Raw genomic sequence first — 14307 nt, 5'->3', positions numbered from 1 at the left:
GAATAGGCCTGTGCGCTTAATATATTAATACGTTTTTCATTGATAATCTCCTCAAGGTCTTAAGTGCTAGACAGTCAATAGTCTTCTCAAGGACTTAACAACTGAAATTTTTATAGAGCTGAAATTAATAGGATATTTCTACTTAATACCATACCACAATTTTTACATGCGATAAATGGGCAAATGCATTTATCAGCCAATGTCCTAATTAAGAAAAATAGCTTAAGTAAGGAGCCATGTAATTATACAGGCGCCTCTTCATAATGTTAGTATCTTGTTTTCCAAAGGCGATAGATTAAGAAACTAAATTACTTACTGGAGAAACCGAATTGCTTTTTAACTAATAAATGCAAAAACAACCCAGCAAAAAAACCTCCTAAAATCTCAGGCACCGCAAGCACCCTTAACTACCATTAGATTGAGCTAATAACTGAACTGATTTATTAATTCCTAATCTATATTTTAATATTAATATTATCATGAAAGCAATGAATCCAGGGGCCACTGTCCATCACATAGTTAGGCATGATTAAAGCCATTATTTTAAATGGGCTTATAACACATGACAGCTCAGTGTTGGATTGAGGCCACTGTGTTTTGAATGGATCAAATGAAATTATTCCCCCACAAAATGCATGGAAACTGAAGTTCTAAGGCTTGCATTGTAACATATTGCAGCTCCCCTGAGTCTTGAATGCAGATTCTAGAAAAGCATTTCATGATAGAGGTGGATCTCTCACCCACCTTAAATCAAGGGTGGGGTCTCCTCAACTTTGACAGGTGAGTGGAACCATCCGCCAGTCAAATTTAGCTTGCGGAGGTGGAGGAGGTTTATCAGTGGGCTTGCTCAACCCTGTGTGCAGTGCATCCCCAACATTAGATGCTTGATTGCTACATTAGCCAGAAGGGAATTTAAAATCAGCCTAACCAAGCAGCTAAAGCATCCCAGCTTGGCTCTCATTCAGCTAAAGCTTAAATGATAGCCAGCTCACCATCTGTCTATCTGATTCACTCATGCCACAGAAATTCCAGCAGAACTGTAGCTGCTCTGTTTTGTTCTGGCTAGATAAATTCCCTTAAAATTCTGATGAGCTGGTGACCAGAGACTTTCAGTCCTGCTCTCTTTGGGGACCTGCTTCACTAAGTGCATTCTCTGCAGGGAACATGCTGGTGAAGCAGCACCAAGCAGGAGTATCTCTGCTGATCAGGGGATGCATCAGTTCTGCTCCCTGCAAAGATGTGAGCTGGATCAAACCACTACCACCCCATCAGTTGAAGAGCAGGAGTTTAAATCCTGTTGCTTTGGCCGCGTGCTAGTTCCTTCCTGGTGCACACATAGCGCCCATCAACTGACATCACCTGCCCATCAGATTGGTGTCCGCTGATTGACAGGTAGGTCTTTTCTTTGGGACCTTGCAGATCAAACTCACACCCTGGTGGGCCAAGATTAGCCCATAGGTTAGAGGTTCCACACCCCTGTCCGCTGAGCAACTGGGTTGTAGCTCAGTGATTCGGCAACAGGCTTTTGTGAAGAAGGACCCAGGTTCAATCCTTGGTGTCTCCAAATAGAGCTGGGAAAGAACTCCACCTGAGCCACTGGAAAGCCACTGCTGGAGGGTGCAGACTGGGGTGGGGAAACTTTTGCAACCACTGTGGGATAGGGCTTCCCCTCCCCCAACCCCCATGACCCTTTTTGACAGGTGGTTGTGACCACGCGCCCTGTAAATCACCAGAGGTCACCGTTATATCAGGTGAAATGTTTTCCTTTGCCTGGGCAGTTTGAAATCAAATTACATGGGCAAAAGCACAGGGGGTTGCAGGCAGCTCTCATCAGCTGCTTGCTGGTACCCCACTTTATGCATCATTACCTGCCCCACACCTGGACTCATACATGGAGTCAGGTGTAGGGCAGGTGGGTGTGACATGGTGCAGTAGACTAATGGACCAAATAAAAAAACAAAACAAAAAGAAAACAAAAAGGACTGCTGGCCCAATTAGACCCATGAAGTTTCCTGCCCGTAATACAGTGGTACCTCGTTTTAAGTACACAATTGGTTTCGGAAGTCTGTACTTAACCTGAAGCGTACTTAACCTGAAGCAAACTTTCCCATTGAAAGTAATGGAAAGTGGATTAATCCGTTCCAGACGGGTCCGCGGAGTACTCAACCTGAAAGTACTCAAACCAAAGCATACCTAAACCGAGGTATGACTGTACTAAATTACTCAGTATACTAAGGCAGCATCCTATTTTCTTACAGGTGAGGCAGGTAAGTGGCTAAGCAGAAATGAAGCTAAGAAATGTAGTTCCTAAGGAGCCAGGCTGAGATTCAGATATTACTAGGAAATCAGTAACAAGGCAGGAGAATAGCTCTTAGTCCAGGGGAGTTTGTCCATGCAAAGGAATCCCAACTTCCCTGCTTACACACGATACATTTAAAGCATGTTGTCCCTCCCAACAAACTGCACTTTGTTAAGGGTCTTGGAATTATAGCTCTGTGAGGGAATGAACTACCGTTCTCATGATTCTTTGCTGGGGCAGAATGTGCTTTTAAATGTATGGTGTAAAGATAAAGGACCCCTGGACAGTTAAGTCCAATCGAATTTGACTATGGGGTTGCGGTGCTTAACTCCGCTTTCAGGCCGAGGGAGCCAGCATTTGTCCACAGAAAGCTTTCTGGGTCATGTGGCCAGCATGACTAAACCAGTTCTGGCGCAACGGGACACTGTGGCGGAAGCCAGAGTGCACGGAAACGCCGTTTACCTTCTCACCGCAGCGGTACCTATTTATCTACTCGTGCTGGTGTGCTTTCGAACTGCTAGGTTGGCAGGAGCTGGGACAGAGCAACAGGAGCTCACCCCATCGCATGGATTTGACATGCTGACCTTGCGATCAGCAAGCCCTAGAGGCTTGGTGGTTTAGACCACTGCGCCACCTGTGTCCCTGTATGGTGTGTATGCAGCCACAGAAAGAGATGTGGAGCATACCTGGAAAAAAAACAGCCACTATTTGCTATCTGCATTCAAAGCTGGGCAGTAGCCACGCAGACTGTGTGGCCCACACTGGTTCCACAGTGGCCTTTGTTAGTTCTGTAGGCCAGCAGGCATTAGCCTGAGCTGAGGCTTTCTGTCAGTGTGCTGCACAATAGGGGTTGGAAGTGCTGAACATGCAGCACCCCCTCAATCGGAGCTGTGCCTCTACATGCCTTTAGGGGAAGCATGATTCTTTAATGATGTTCTTTAAAGGCAACAGCAGGAAAGGGTATTTGTTGGGGATATACAATTTCAACAAATGGCTTTCCTTGCGATAAGCGTGTGGGCTCTGGTTGGGGAAGAGCGCCTTGAGGAGATGTGGCATCTATAATATCTTTTCATGGGCACATCTCTCCTATTAAAACCAGGATTGCACCATCGAAGTAGGCACCTTGCCATACGAAGCAGATGGCTGCTGATGTATAGCGTGTTGGAGAACCGACATATGCAGAAATTTGGGTCCCGTCCAGGAATGTCAAAATGACAGCCAAAGCAGTTTCTGTGCTTTGATTGCTCCCAAACACTTTTGAAATTGGGTTACTTGGAGAGTTTCAGAACTTGCTCTTTTTTAGGGGGTGGGGGGTGGCATTTCAGTGCACCTGTTTTGCTCTTTGCACTATACCAGGGTGGGCTGCAATTTAACTCCTGCTCTTGGGGAATGTTATCACAAGACTTGCTACATTGCCCCTAGTTGTCATGAACTGGCTGGATGCAGAGGGGTGATGGGAGACATCAGCTGGGGAGCCCCCAAGGGAAGAAGGCTCAGAGCCAGGATTTTGGTGGTGGGACAATAATTAGTGGTCAGAGGGAGAAGACTGGGAGGAGGAGGAGGAGAAGGTGTCGGAAGCTGAGGAGGTAACAGGGTTTAATGAGCAGAAAGGGTGTGTGGCAGAGGGCAGTGCAGACTCAGAGGCAGGAGAGGGCAAGGAGGCAGGAGGCAGAGATGAAGCAGGCTGCTGAAGAAGCCAGGGAATCTCCTCTTCCTGCTGTGACTAGGTCCCCTCCCTCTTGGGCTCCCAGAACCAGAAGAGGTATGTAGAGAGCGATGCAATGAGAGACAAGACGGCGGAGCCCTAGGCTACTGGGAAAGGAACCTCTCGGAATGGTGGGACTCAGTCCTCGCAACTGCCTCATTATGGCAAGACCTATTGGGAGAGTTGCTGTGACCACTAGGCCTGAGCTGTTTTCGTTGATCGAATAAAGAGTTAACTGACTCCAGGTGTTTTATTGCTGATGTTCGCTGACTCCTGCTGTTGATACTGGTGTACCTGAGAATCTATAGGTCTCACTCTGACAGCACTTTCTTGCCTTCTTTCCAGTAATATCCAATATCCAAGCTGCTGAAAGTCCTGTTGATATCAGGATAAACAATTCCTCAACATTTGTATATGGGGACGGATTTTCAGAAGGGAGGGGTGACTGGCCGTATGGTGTGTATGCCTTATTTGCTGGTTTTACTTCTGCTCCTACAACCTGGAATCCATTAAAATGATGGGCTTAAGTTGCTTTTGAGAAAGGTACATTGTCTTGAATATCCTTAAAGTAAAATAGTTAGAAATAGGGTAGAAATATAAAAGATGAATATGAAAATATATTCTTCCTCAGTAGTAGGAAAACATCTGTTGTATGCACTGAGATTAATGTCATTGTCTTACTGTTAATAATAAACACTGGCTCGTTTTATTAAGAGGTGGTGGGTTTAAGCTAGCTTGCCTGAATACAAAAATACAAGAACCTTTTGCTTAAATTTGATACGATTTGTTGCACACTCCTGCTTTAGAATAATAGCAATTTTGATGTCGGTATTTTACGTATTTTATTCCTGCGTTCCTCTTACCGTGGACTTAATTTTATATAATCTTGGAAACATTGCACTCTGCGGAGGCCTCATCTGTATGCTTATCAAACCTCCAGGATGCTGCGCAGGTGTTTGCTTGAAAATGTACATCCGTTTGCAATAATCATAGATTGTGAACTCTGACTTGAAGAAATCAGTCACTGATATTAGCTGCCTGTGGAATAAAATGATCGGTCGGCTTTATCTCCCTCTCTGGGTCTGTGTTTCCAGAAAAGATAGATTGGGTTGGTACCATTTCTTACTACTCTTTCTGCAAACTCTTTTCTGTCCCTGCTCCTCCTCTGTTACATCTCTAAATTCAACAGAGGCACATGACATGATGAGGCTTCTTGATTGCTGGCTGATAAACTCAAAGGCTAAATATGGAGCGTTGATTACAAAGGCACAGTCTAGTAACCTTAAAGGCTGATTGTCCAAAGAGGAATACTATTGTCCCAGTCTAAAAACCTCTGCACTCCACCACACACATGGAACCCTTGCAAGCATTCCGGCCCATTCATTTCAGTGATGGGAATCAACTTTTGCAAGTAGACTAAACTTTCATTTAGTAGCAGGGTGCGGTCTGTTGTGTTACAGCTACTTCCCGGGAGGTTAGAGGGTGTTTCAAGCAGCATGTATTGCAAACCATATTGCCAGGAATTCTGGGATACAAAGCTACTTTTTTTTAAATTTAATACTATGCTGCTGACTCTGTTCATTCCCCCCCCCCACCAACAGGGAAATGTAGACAATGGTGTTTTGCATGAAATATTTTCCCTTACTATATTGGCCTAGGATTTGTGTCTTTTAGTTTTAGGCTGTATCATGTTATTATTCTGAGCAACAGAAACTTTATTCAGTATTATTGTAACACCCTACTCTGCCCACTCACCCCCTGCCAGCCCCCATTTCATTTTGTATTGTTGTGGTCCTTGGAAAAGTCATTTATGGAACTGATGCAATGTTTCCTGATTGAGTTGCTACTGTCCACAACTTGTAGGCTTCACCCTCAAACAAATTTTGCCAGTTTGGTTTTAAGCAGGACAAAATTTGGGACACTGGGATTATGAGCCTGCATGGTATAGTTGTTAGACTAGCTCCTAATTCAGATTGTGTTGAAAGCTATAACCATAGAATTGTAGAGTTGGGGCGGACCCTGAGGGTCATCCAGTCCAACCCCCTTCAATGTAGGAAACTTTTGCTGCCCACTGTGGGGCTTGAACCCATGACTCTGAGATTAAGAGTCTCGTGCTCTACCGATTGAGCTATCTTGGGATCCCAGAGTTTAAATTCCAGCCATGAAGCTCACTGGGTGACTTTGGGCCAATCACTGTCTCTCAGCCTTACCTACCCCAGAGGGTTTTTGTTGTCAGGATGAAATGGGGAGAGGAAGAACCATGTAAGCCACACATTGAGTTCTTGGAGGAAACATGGCTTGTATATTTAATAATGAACAAAACAAATGTACAAACAATTTAGCCGCTATATTCAGTCCTGCATTCTCCTCAGTGAGGAAAAGTTGCAGCATCTGGAACCTTTTCATTTAGAGAAAAGACAACTAAGAGCTGACATGACACAATATTATAGAATGGCATGGAGAAAAAACTTTTCTTTGTGAATTTTCTCCCTCTCGTGACAATACCGTCTGGATATCCAACGAAGCTGAAATTTGAAAGATTTGGGGCAAGTAAAGGAAAGTAAATCTTCACAGTACTGTACATAGTTAGACGTTGGAACTCACTCCCACTGGAGGCAGTGAGGGCCACAAGCCTAGATGGCTTGAAAAGAGGATTAGATGACTTCATGGAGGAGAGAGCTACTGTATTTAAGTCTACTAGCCACAGGGGCTTCCATAGTCAAGGCATTATTGCTTCTGAAATGCCAGCAGCTGGGAACACGGGAAGGGAGAGTCCTTTGTGCTCAGACCCTTCTTTCAGGTTTCCCAAAGGCATCTGATTGGACACTGTTGAGAATAGGATGCTGGACGTAGATAGGCCATTGGCCTGATCCAGCAGGCTCTTCTTTTGTTCTTTATGTTCTTACCCCACAGTTTCAAAAACCACCTGTGTCAGATACGGAATTGTTTTTAAAGTTTCCTCTCTTCTGAGAGTATTCTCCTTGACTCACGTTGTCTGTCTGCAGAACCAAAATGTATGCACTAACAAGATCAGTGTGCATAGAATGGGCATTTCCTGTTACAATATTGCTTGGTACACAAGCAGGTCATATTTGGGGCTGCCTTCCCGCCTTCCTACGATAATGCTACAATTAGTCACTACTACATCTGCTGTATTTCAAATGCTAACAGTATTTATTCAAAGCTGCATTTCATACTAAATAACTTTTTAAAGGCCTTCCCCCCCCCCTCCCGGTTGGTAATGAAGGAGCCTTCTCAAAAGAGATTACCGGGTATGTAACTTTCCCTGACACCTCATACTTCAAACAGAAGAATGACTTCCACGCTGGAAGCCAGCCAGATTTGTAAATTGAAGTGTTCTCTGTATAATAAATTTCACATAAGAGAATAACAGATAAGCACATGAATTTTCAATAAAAAAGACATTCGACATATTCTACTGGGCAAATAATAATAAAGAATTTCTTCTTGAAGGCAACTTCTTCTCTAATTTGAATTTTAAGCTAAATTGGCCAGAGACAGAGAGAGAGAGAGAGAGAGAGAGAGAGAGAGAGAGAGATTCCATAGGCAAGCTATCCAAATGAGCTTAGTAATCACAACACCATGAATAATAAATAGCATTAAGATTATGTGGATAGTTCATTTGAAATGAGATTTATTTACTTATTTTGTTAACAATGTATTTATACCACCCTTCATATAAATTCTAAGACTGTTTGCAGCAGTAGAATGTAACCCAAGGAAACAGTGCATTGAAGCAAGATCAATTAAAAGCACATCTAAATAAACAAATAAATGTAGTGTTCTACGACACTTTTGTCACATCAGCAGAAGTGGGCGCAAATTTGCATAAGACAATACATGGGCTATGCTAACTTCATTCAGAGGGGGGAGGGGAAATTTTGGAGAAGAATTAGTGGAACACCTCTGGGAACAAATTAGGGATAAACTACCATCTCAATTAGAACTCAAGAAAATGTTTTAAAGATAGCACATTGCTGTGCCCAGCCAGGTTACGTACAGTATATAGAATTAACACACCCAATCTTTGCTGGCAGTATTGCAGTTTACCTAGCTCTCTAGTACACATGTGGTGTGTTAAAGCACATTAATCTCACATCCTAGCAGTAGCCTATATGCTGCAGTACTTGACTGGTGTTTTGTGTCAGGCTGGGTTGGAGAACGTAGCATAGAATCTAAGCGGTAACTTGAGACTGCATGTCTTAATTACTGATTGCTAATTTGCGATCTGTCCTTTGCAATTCTGCACCAAAGCATCTTTGCTTACATAGACTAATATTCATTCCTGCTCATAGGCCTGTGGTTTTCCTGTTTTCTTTTGACTACAGCAGGTTGCTTTTCTTTTGAATTTTTAATGTTGCTTCATTATTTGAGAAAAGGCCCTATCATAGCGGCCAAGTTTTCCCTTTTCTCGTGAGGAAGCCTATTCAGCATAAAGGAATTTCCCTTAAAAAAAGGGAGAACTTGGCAGCTATGGGCCCGATATGCTTGTATGTATCCATTCCGATTTCGGAAGTGCTGCTTTCAGCTGGGACCCACACACGTAAACAGCAAACTTTGTGTGTAGTTATAGCCAAGACATCTCTCTCACACACCTGCCTCAGCTGGAAATGTGTTTTCTTTCTTGCTTATATATATATATTTATTTAAAGTTTGCAGAGCCAAACCGAGGCAATGTTTTCCTGCAACCAAATCTACATGTGTGGATAGGGTGACTACTTCTTTAAAAGGCACAGGCATATAAATAGCATTGCATTGTGTTCTTTTTAATATGATGAGAGTAAGCACAATACAGTAGCTTTCCTGTGGAATTCTGTACAGTATATCACTTGCTTTATACCTCTCCCCCCTCATTCTGTTGCAAGCACTGAAGCCACAAAACCCTGTAATCTCTCAGTCTACTTAAGCATCCCATTTACTCCCAATGCTGGCCTTTTTAGAAAATGTTTTAAAAGCACTGATTTCCATGCATATGCGAAGAGCACAGCAGGGATTATTTTCTGGGGTGGGAAATGGCTGAAGACAGGGGTTGCAAAGCCTGATCATTTGTGATTAGATGTGAGAATGAGATCAATATGGATGTGCTGATTGAAAGAGATTGTACTGGAAAACGATAATAAAAAAAACAATGCAAGGCTCTATTCTGAGAGAATGGCACTTGTTTCCTAGTAATATAGTTTCCTAGTAATATACTGGTAGTAGGAAACTGAAATCACAGGCAGAGAAATGGATACGTTTCCCTTTCTTGCAGCAAACGCAAGCCAGTTTGCTTTTCAATCAAAAGCACAGCCACTATTCTACTTAAAGAGGCCCTTCCCTAGGCAAGATGAGGATGCAGGAATGCTTACACACTCATTGAAACTACAGCAGTCTTCCTTCAACCTGGTACCTTTCAGGTGTTTTGGACATAATAAAGCATCACAAATACAGCATAATTTTTTAAAAAATAATTAGCAAACCACCAATAAAACAGGTTACAGGTAGGTAGCCGTGTTGGTCTGGGTCGAAGTAAAATAAAAAAATTCCTTCAGTAGCACCTTAAAGACCAACTAAGTTTTTATTTTGGTATGAGCTTTCGTGTGCATGCACACTTCTTCAGATACAGTGAAATAGAAGTCCCCAGGCACTTATGTAGAGAAGGGGTGAGGAGGGGTGGGGATGGGGAGGGGAGATCACTCAGAAGGGTGGAGGAAGTGGGTGATTGACTGACTGATAGCTGTTGATGACCGAAAACGACTGCAATAAAACAATTGCAATCTATAAAACACTATTAACAAAGTAGCAACTAAAAAAAAGCTAAACATCTTAATTACAGCAAAAGTCATATTATGTGATTAAGAAATCAATAGGGCATGTATAATCTATAAAACAACATTAACAAAATAGCAACTAATAATAATAACAATAAGCTAAGTCCTGTCAAGTTCACACACTCTCTCTCCACACACCCCAGGTTTCATAATCTTTCACTCTGTTCAGTTAACTGAAAGACACATAAATACCTATAATGCCCATTGTTATGCCAACTCAGATGCTGTGCTGGCTGATGTCCTTGCAGGGCCAGCGCGTCCATTAAGGCGAACTAGGCAGCTGCCTAGGGCGCCAAAATGGAGGGGGTACTGGCCAGCCTGCCCGCCGCCCTGCCGTCCCCCAGTGCTGCCTGGGGCCGCCTCCACTGCGCCTGTCAGCTGTTGAGCGGCTTCCGGCCGCTATCCCGAGGTGCGCGTGCCTCCAGAGAGCGGCCTGAAGCCGCTTAACAGCTGACAGGCACAGTGGAGGCGGCCCCAGGCTTGCGCTCCCAGTGCAAAGCTCCGGAGGTGCGCAGGGAGAGCGAGCCTGGGGCTGCCTCCTCCGCGCCTCTCAGCTGTTGAGCAGCTTCAGGCCACTCTACAGAGGCACGCGGGGATCAGGGCCATCTCAAGCAGGTTTGGCGCCCAGGCGCCGTGGCGAGGAGATCACTCTGCCGCCCCCGCCCTTGTGGGAGGGCGCAGCACGCAGCATGGCTTCCGCACTGCTTCGCCGCGCAGTGCCCACCTGCCGGTGGGGCTGCCTCCTCCGCACCTCTCAGCTGTTGAGCGGTTTCAGGCCGCTCTACAGAGGCGTGCGGGGAGCGCGAGCCTGGGGCTTCCACGCCACACCTCTCAGTGGCCCCTGGCTAGTGCTCCCCACGCACCTCCGGAGAGCTGCCTGAAGCTGCTGAGTTCGGCGCCCCTTCCGCGCCCCTGATGGCCAGGTGCTCTATGTTAGTTCTCAGCAGACCAAGTAGAATAAAAATGAAGCCTTTAGTAAATAAGCCTTTTACCATTCCACTTCGTATATAGCTGCATACACAACATAACATACATTTGAAGTGCATTTGAAGCATGCACGCACCCCTCAGGAATCCTGGGAACTGTAGTTTGCACCTCACAGATCTATAATTCCCAGCACCCTTAAACTACACTCTCCAGGATTGTGTGTGTGTGCGTGTGCGCGCGCGTGTGTGCTTTAAATGTATGGTATGTATGTAGCCTTTCCGCTGAGTTGATTAAAAGCAATGCAGTACATCCACCCCAAAGCAAGTACAATTTAACTTCATAATTACCCAAGTATTTCGGAGCAGCAAACTTTTTAAAAATTTTGGTGAAGGATTGAAACTGCAAATACAGATCTAGCAATTTGCATCTTTTTTTTATGAAGTTCTAATTAGTGTGGCTTTGGCTTCCCGCAGGTTCAAACTTTGGAAATGAGGAGCAACCCATTCCTAAGGCAGCTGAGCCTTCTAAAGAAACACTCAAGGGGGCCAGTAGGACTCCACCACAGGCATCAAACAACGCAGCAGCTGCCCGGAGGAGTTTACTTCCAGCGCCGAAGACTGCCGCAACAACACCTGCTGGTGAGCTTTTCAAGCACTCATATCAGATTCCGTATAGTGTGCATACATGCATGTTCCTAAAATGTGTGTTATGGCTTAGTCCTCCTTTTCCGGCACTTAGATTCCTTCCACCTGCAGGACGCCAGGCTCTGCCCTGAGATATGGGTGGTGACCAACTCCATTCTCATTTTGTAAACAGCTGCTGCCGTTTAATGCACCCAGTCCTCCTGAATCCATGGTCCTTTTGGGATGTATTAATTTCCCTGAAAATTCCCTGTGAAGCATTTGCACTAGTCTACCTTCTGGCCATTTGGCATTTTGCTTTCCCTTTAGGTTATTATTATTGGTTTAATACATTTATATCCCACTTTTCCTCCCAGGAGCTCAAGGTGACGTACATAGTTCTCTTCCTCCTCGTTTTATATTCACAACGACCCTGTGAGGTTGGTTAGGCTCAGAATGAGTGACTGGCCTAAGGTGAACTTCACGGCTGAGTAGGGATTTGAACCCTGGTCTCCCAGGTCCTAGTCCAACACTCTAACCCCACTAGCTCAGATATAAGTAGGGCTAATATATGGCTTGCATCTACCATTCCTTTTAATAATGCACACCAGCGATTTATCTTTATGTTCCCCTAATTTACTGGTATTTAAAGGTTAAGGGACCCCTGACCATTAGGTCCAGTCGTGACCGACTCTGGGGTTGCAGTGCTTATTTCGCATTATTGGCTGAGGGAGCCGGCGTACAGCTTCCAGGTCATGTGGCCAGCATGACAAAGCCATTTCTGGCGAACCAGAGCAGCACATGGAAACGCTGTTTACCTTCCCGCTGTAGCAGTACCTATTTATCTACTTGCACTTTGACGTGCTTTCGAACTGCTAGGTTGGCAGAAGCTGGGACCGAGCATTTAACAGTGTAATTAGCATTGTGAGGAATGCCCATAGCTCAGTGGTAGAGCACCTGCTTTGTGTGCCGATGGTCCCAGGTTCAATCCCCATCATCTCCTGGTAGACCTGGGAATGGTCCTGTTGTTGGATCAGGCCAGTGGCCCAACTAGTCCAGCATCTTGTTCTCACAGTGGCCAACCAGATGCCTGTGGGAAACCCTCGAGCAGGATCTGTGCATAAGAGCGCGCTCTCCTCCTGCAGCTTCCAGCAACTCGCATTCAGAAGCGTTGCTGCTTCTGACCAAGGAGGCAGAGCTTAGCCATGACAGCAAGCCGTGGATAGCTCTCTCCTCCATGACGTTGCCCAAGCCTCTTTTAAAGCCATCCAGGTTGGTGGCCATCACTGCCTCCTGTGGGAGCAAGTTCCATAGTTTCACTAAGTGCTGCGTGAAGAAGTTATTTCCTTTATCTGTCTTGAATCTTCCAGCATTCCTCACTGTTGTGGTGCTTTGAGGGAGGGAGAAAGGGTTACTTGTCTTCTTCTAAACTAAGAAGTCCCAAACACTGCGACCTCTTGATCATTTGGGTTGCCCTTTTCTGAACCTTTCTCAACTCTCTAATATAACTTTTGAGGCAAGGCGACCAGAACTACCGTGTTTCCCCCTTTTTAATACGTAGTCATAAAGTAATACATGGCAGGGTTTTTAAGCATTTGAGAACTATAAGACATACCCCGAAAATAAGCCATACTTCCGCGCCGCACGGAGCAAGACCACCGAGCGCCCCAGCCAGCTAGCGGGACCCAGCACACCGGCCGCGACAGGAGGAAGCCTGCTGGGTCGGGTCGGTGCCCGGAAGCGGCGGCGGCCGCTGCAGCACTGATAAAGCGTGCAGCAGTGCCGCACAGAGCACCAAGGGCACAAGCAGCAGGAGGAAAGAGAGAGAAGCTCGTTGCTTGCGGCCGGAATGGGGGAGCAGCCCGTTAATGGGAACAGCTGCTGCTGCTCCGGCAGTTCACTGGGCGAAGACAGGGCAATTCCAGCGCCGAGGCTGAGACCGGGAAAACGTGCGGAGGGATGGTAGCATGCACGCGTGCGTGCGTGGCTGCTGGCGAGGCCAGTGCGCGCCAAGGTGGGAAGCCGCGGCGAGGGCTGCCGAAGTGGGAGGAGGAGGAGACGGCGACCACAGCAGCAGCAGCAGTGCAGAGAAACAGGGAAGCTCCGTTTCCCTCTGGTGTTTGCGTCTGGGAAGGCTCCTCGCTGCCAGTTCCCCACTCCCTGGTGAAGTTTTCCGAGACGGAAAGCCAAGCCGAAAGCTCCTCGTTCTCCATCTGAGACAAGGATCACTGACTGTTCTACTTTTGATGATTTAAAACCAACTCCCCTGTGTGCGCGTCTGGGCCCCTATGCGTGGAGCATGCCGAGCGCTCCGCAGCGCCGGTCGGGCCAGGTGGAGTGCCTGAGCCAGCAGCCTCCGCCTGGCCCGGCCAAGGAGGCCTGCCTCCCCGCCGCCTGGAACTGGCGGCTGCAGCGCTGGGTGCACCAAGCGCTCCGCAGCGCCGAGTGCACCAAGCGCTCCGCAGCGCCGAGCGCTTGGAGCGCCCTGTCGGGCCGGGCGGAACGCCTGAGCCAGCGGCCTCCACCTGGCCCGGCCAAGGAGGTCTGCCTCCCCGCCGCCCGGAACTGGCGGCTGCAGTGCCGAGCGCTTGGAGCGCCCTGTCGGGCTGGGCGGAGCGCCTGAGCCAGCGGCCTCCGCCTGGCCCGGCCGAGGAGGCCTGCCTCCCCGCCGCCCGGAACTGGCGGCTGCAGCGCCAAGCGCACCAAGCGCTCCGCAGCGCCGAGCGCTTGGAGCGCCCTGTCGGGCCGGGCGAAACGCCTGAGCCAGCGGCCTCCGCCTGGCCCGGCCAAGGAGGTCTGCCTCCCCGCCGCCCGGAACTGGCGGCTGCAGTGCCGAGCGCTTGGAGCGCCCTGTCGGGCTGGGCGGAGCGCCTGAGCCAGCGGCCTCCGCCTGGCCCGGCCAAGGAGGCCTGCCTCCCCGCCGCC

At 47.1% G+C, this 14307-nt stretch overlaps 1 protein-coding gene across 1 annotated transcript in view; it reads left to right on the top strand.

The window, feature by feature from the left end:
* The window catches only part of MTUS2 (microtubule associated scaffold protein 2), a 193896-nt gene that overhangs the window by 114474 nt on the left and 65115 nt on the right, over positions 1-14307 (top strand). Inside the window, exon 4 of the mRNA XM_060273810.2 lies at positions 11236-11400. Within this exon, the coding sequence (XP_060129793.1) occupies positions 11236-11400 (165 nt within the window). The remainder of the gene's footprint in view (positions 1-11235; positions 11401-14307) is intronic.

This window comes from Zootoca vivipara, chromosome 4 (genome assembly GCF_965207765.1).
Source record: "Zootoca vivipara chromosome 4, rZooViv2.hap1.1, whole genome shotgun sequence".
Taxonomy (NCBI): domain Eukaryota; kingdom Metazoa; phylum Chordata; class Lepidosauria; order Squamata; family Lacertidae; genus Zootoca; species Zootoca vivipara.
Note: the sequence above shows the minus strand (reverse complement) of the source record. Positions and strands in the feature narration are given on the sequence as shown.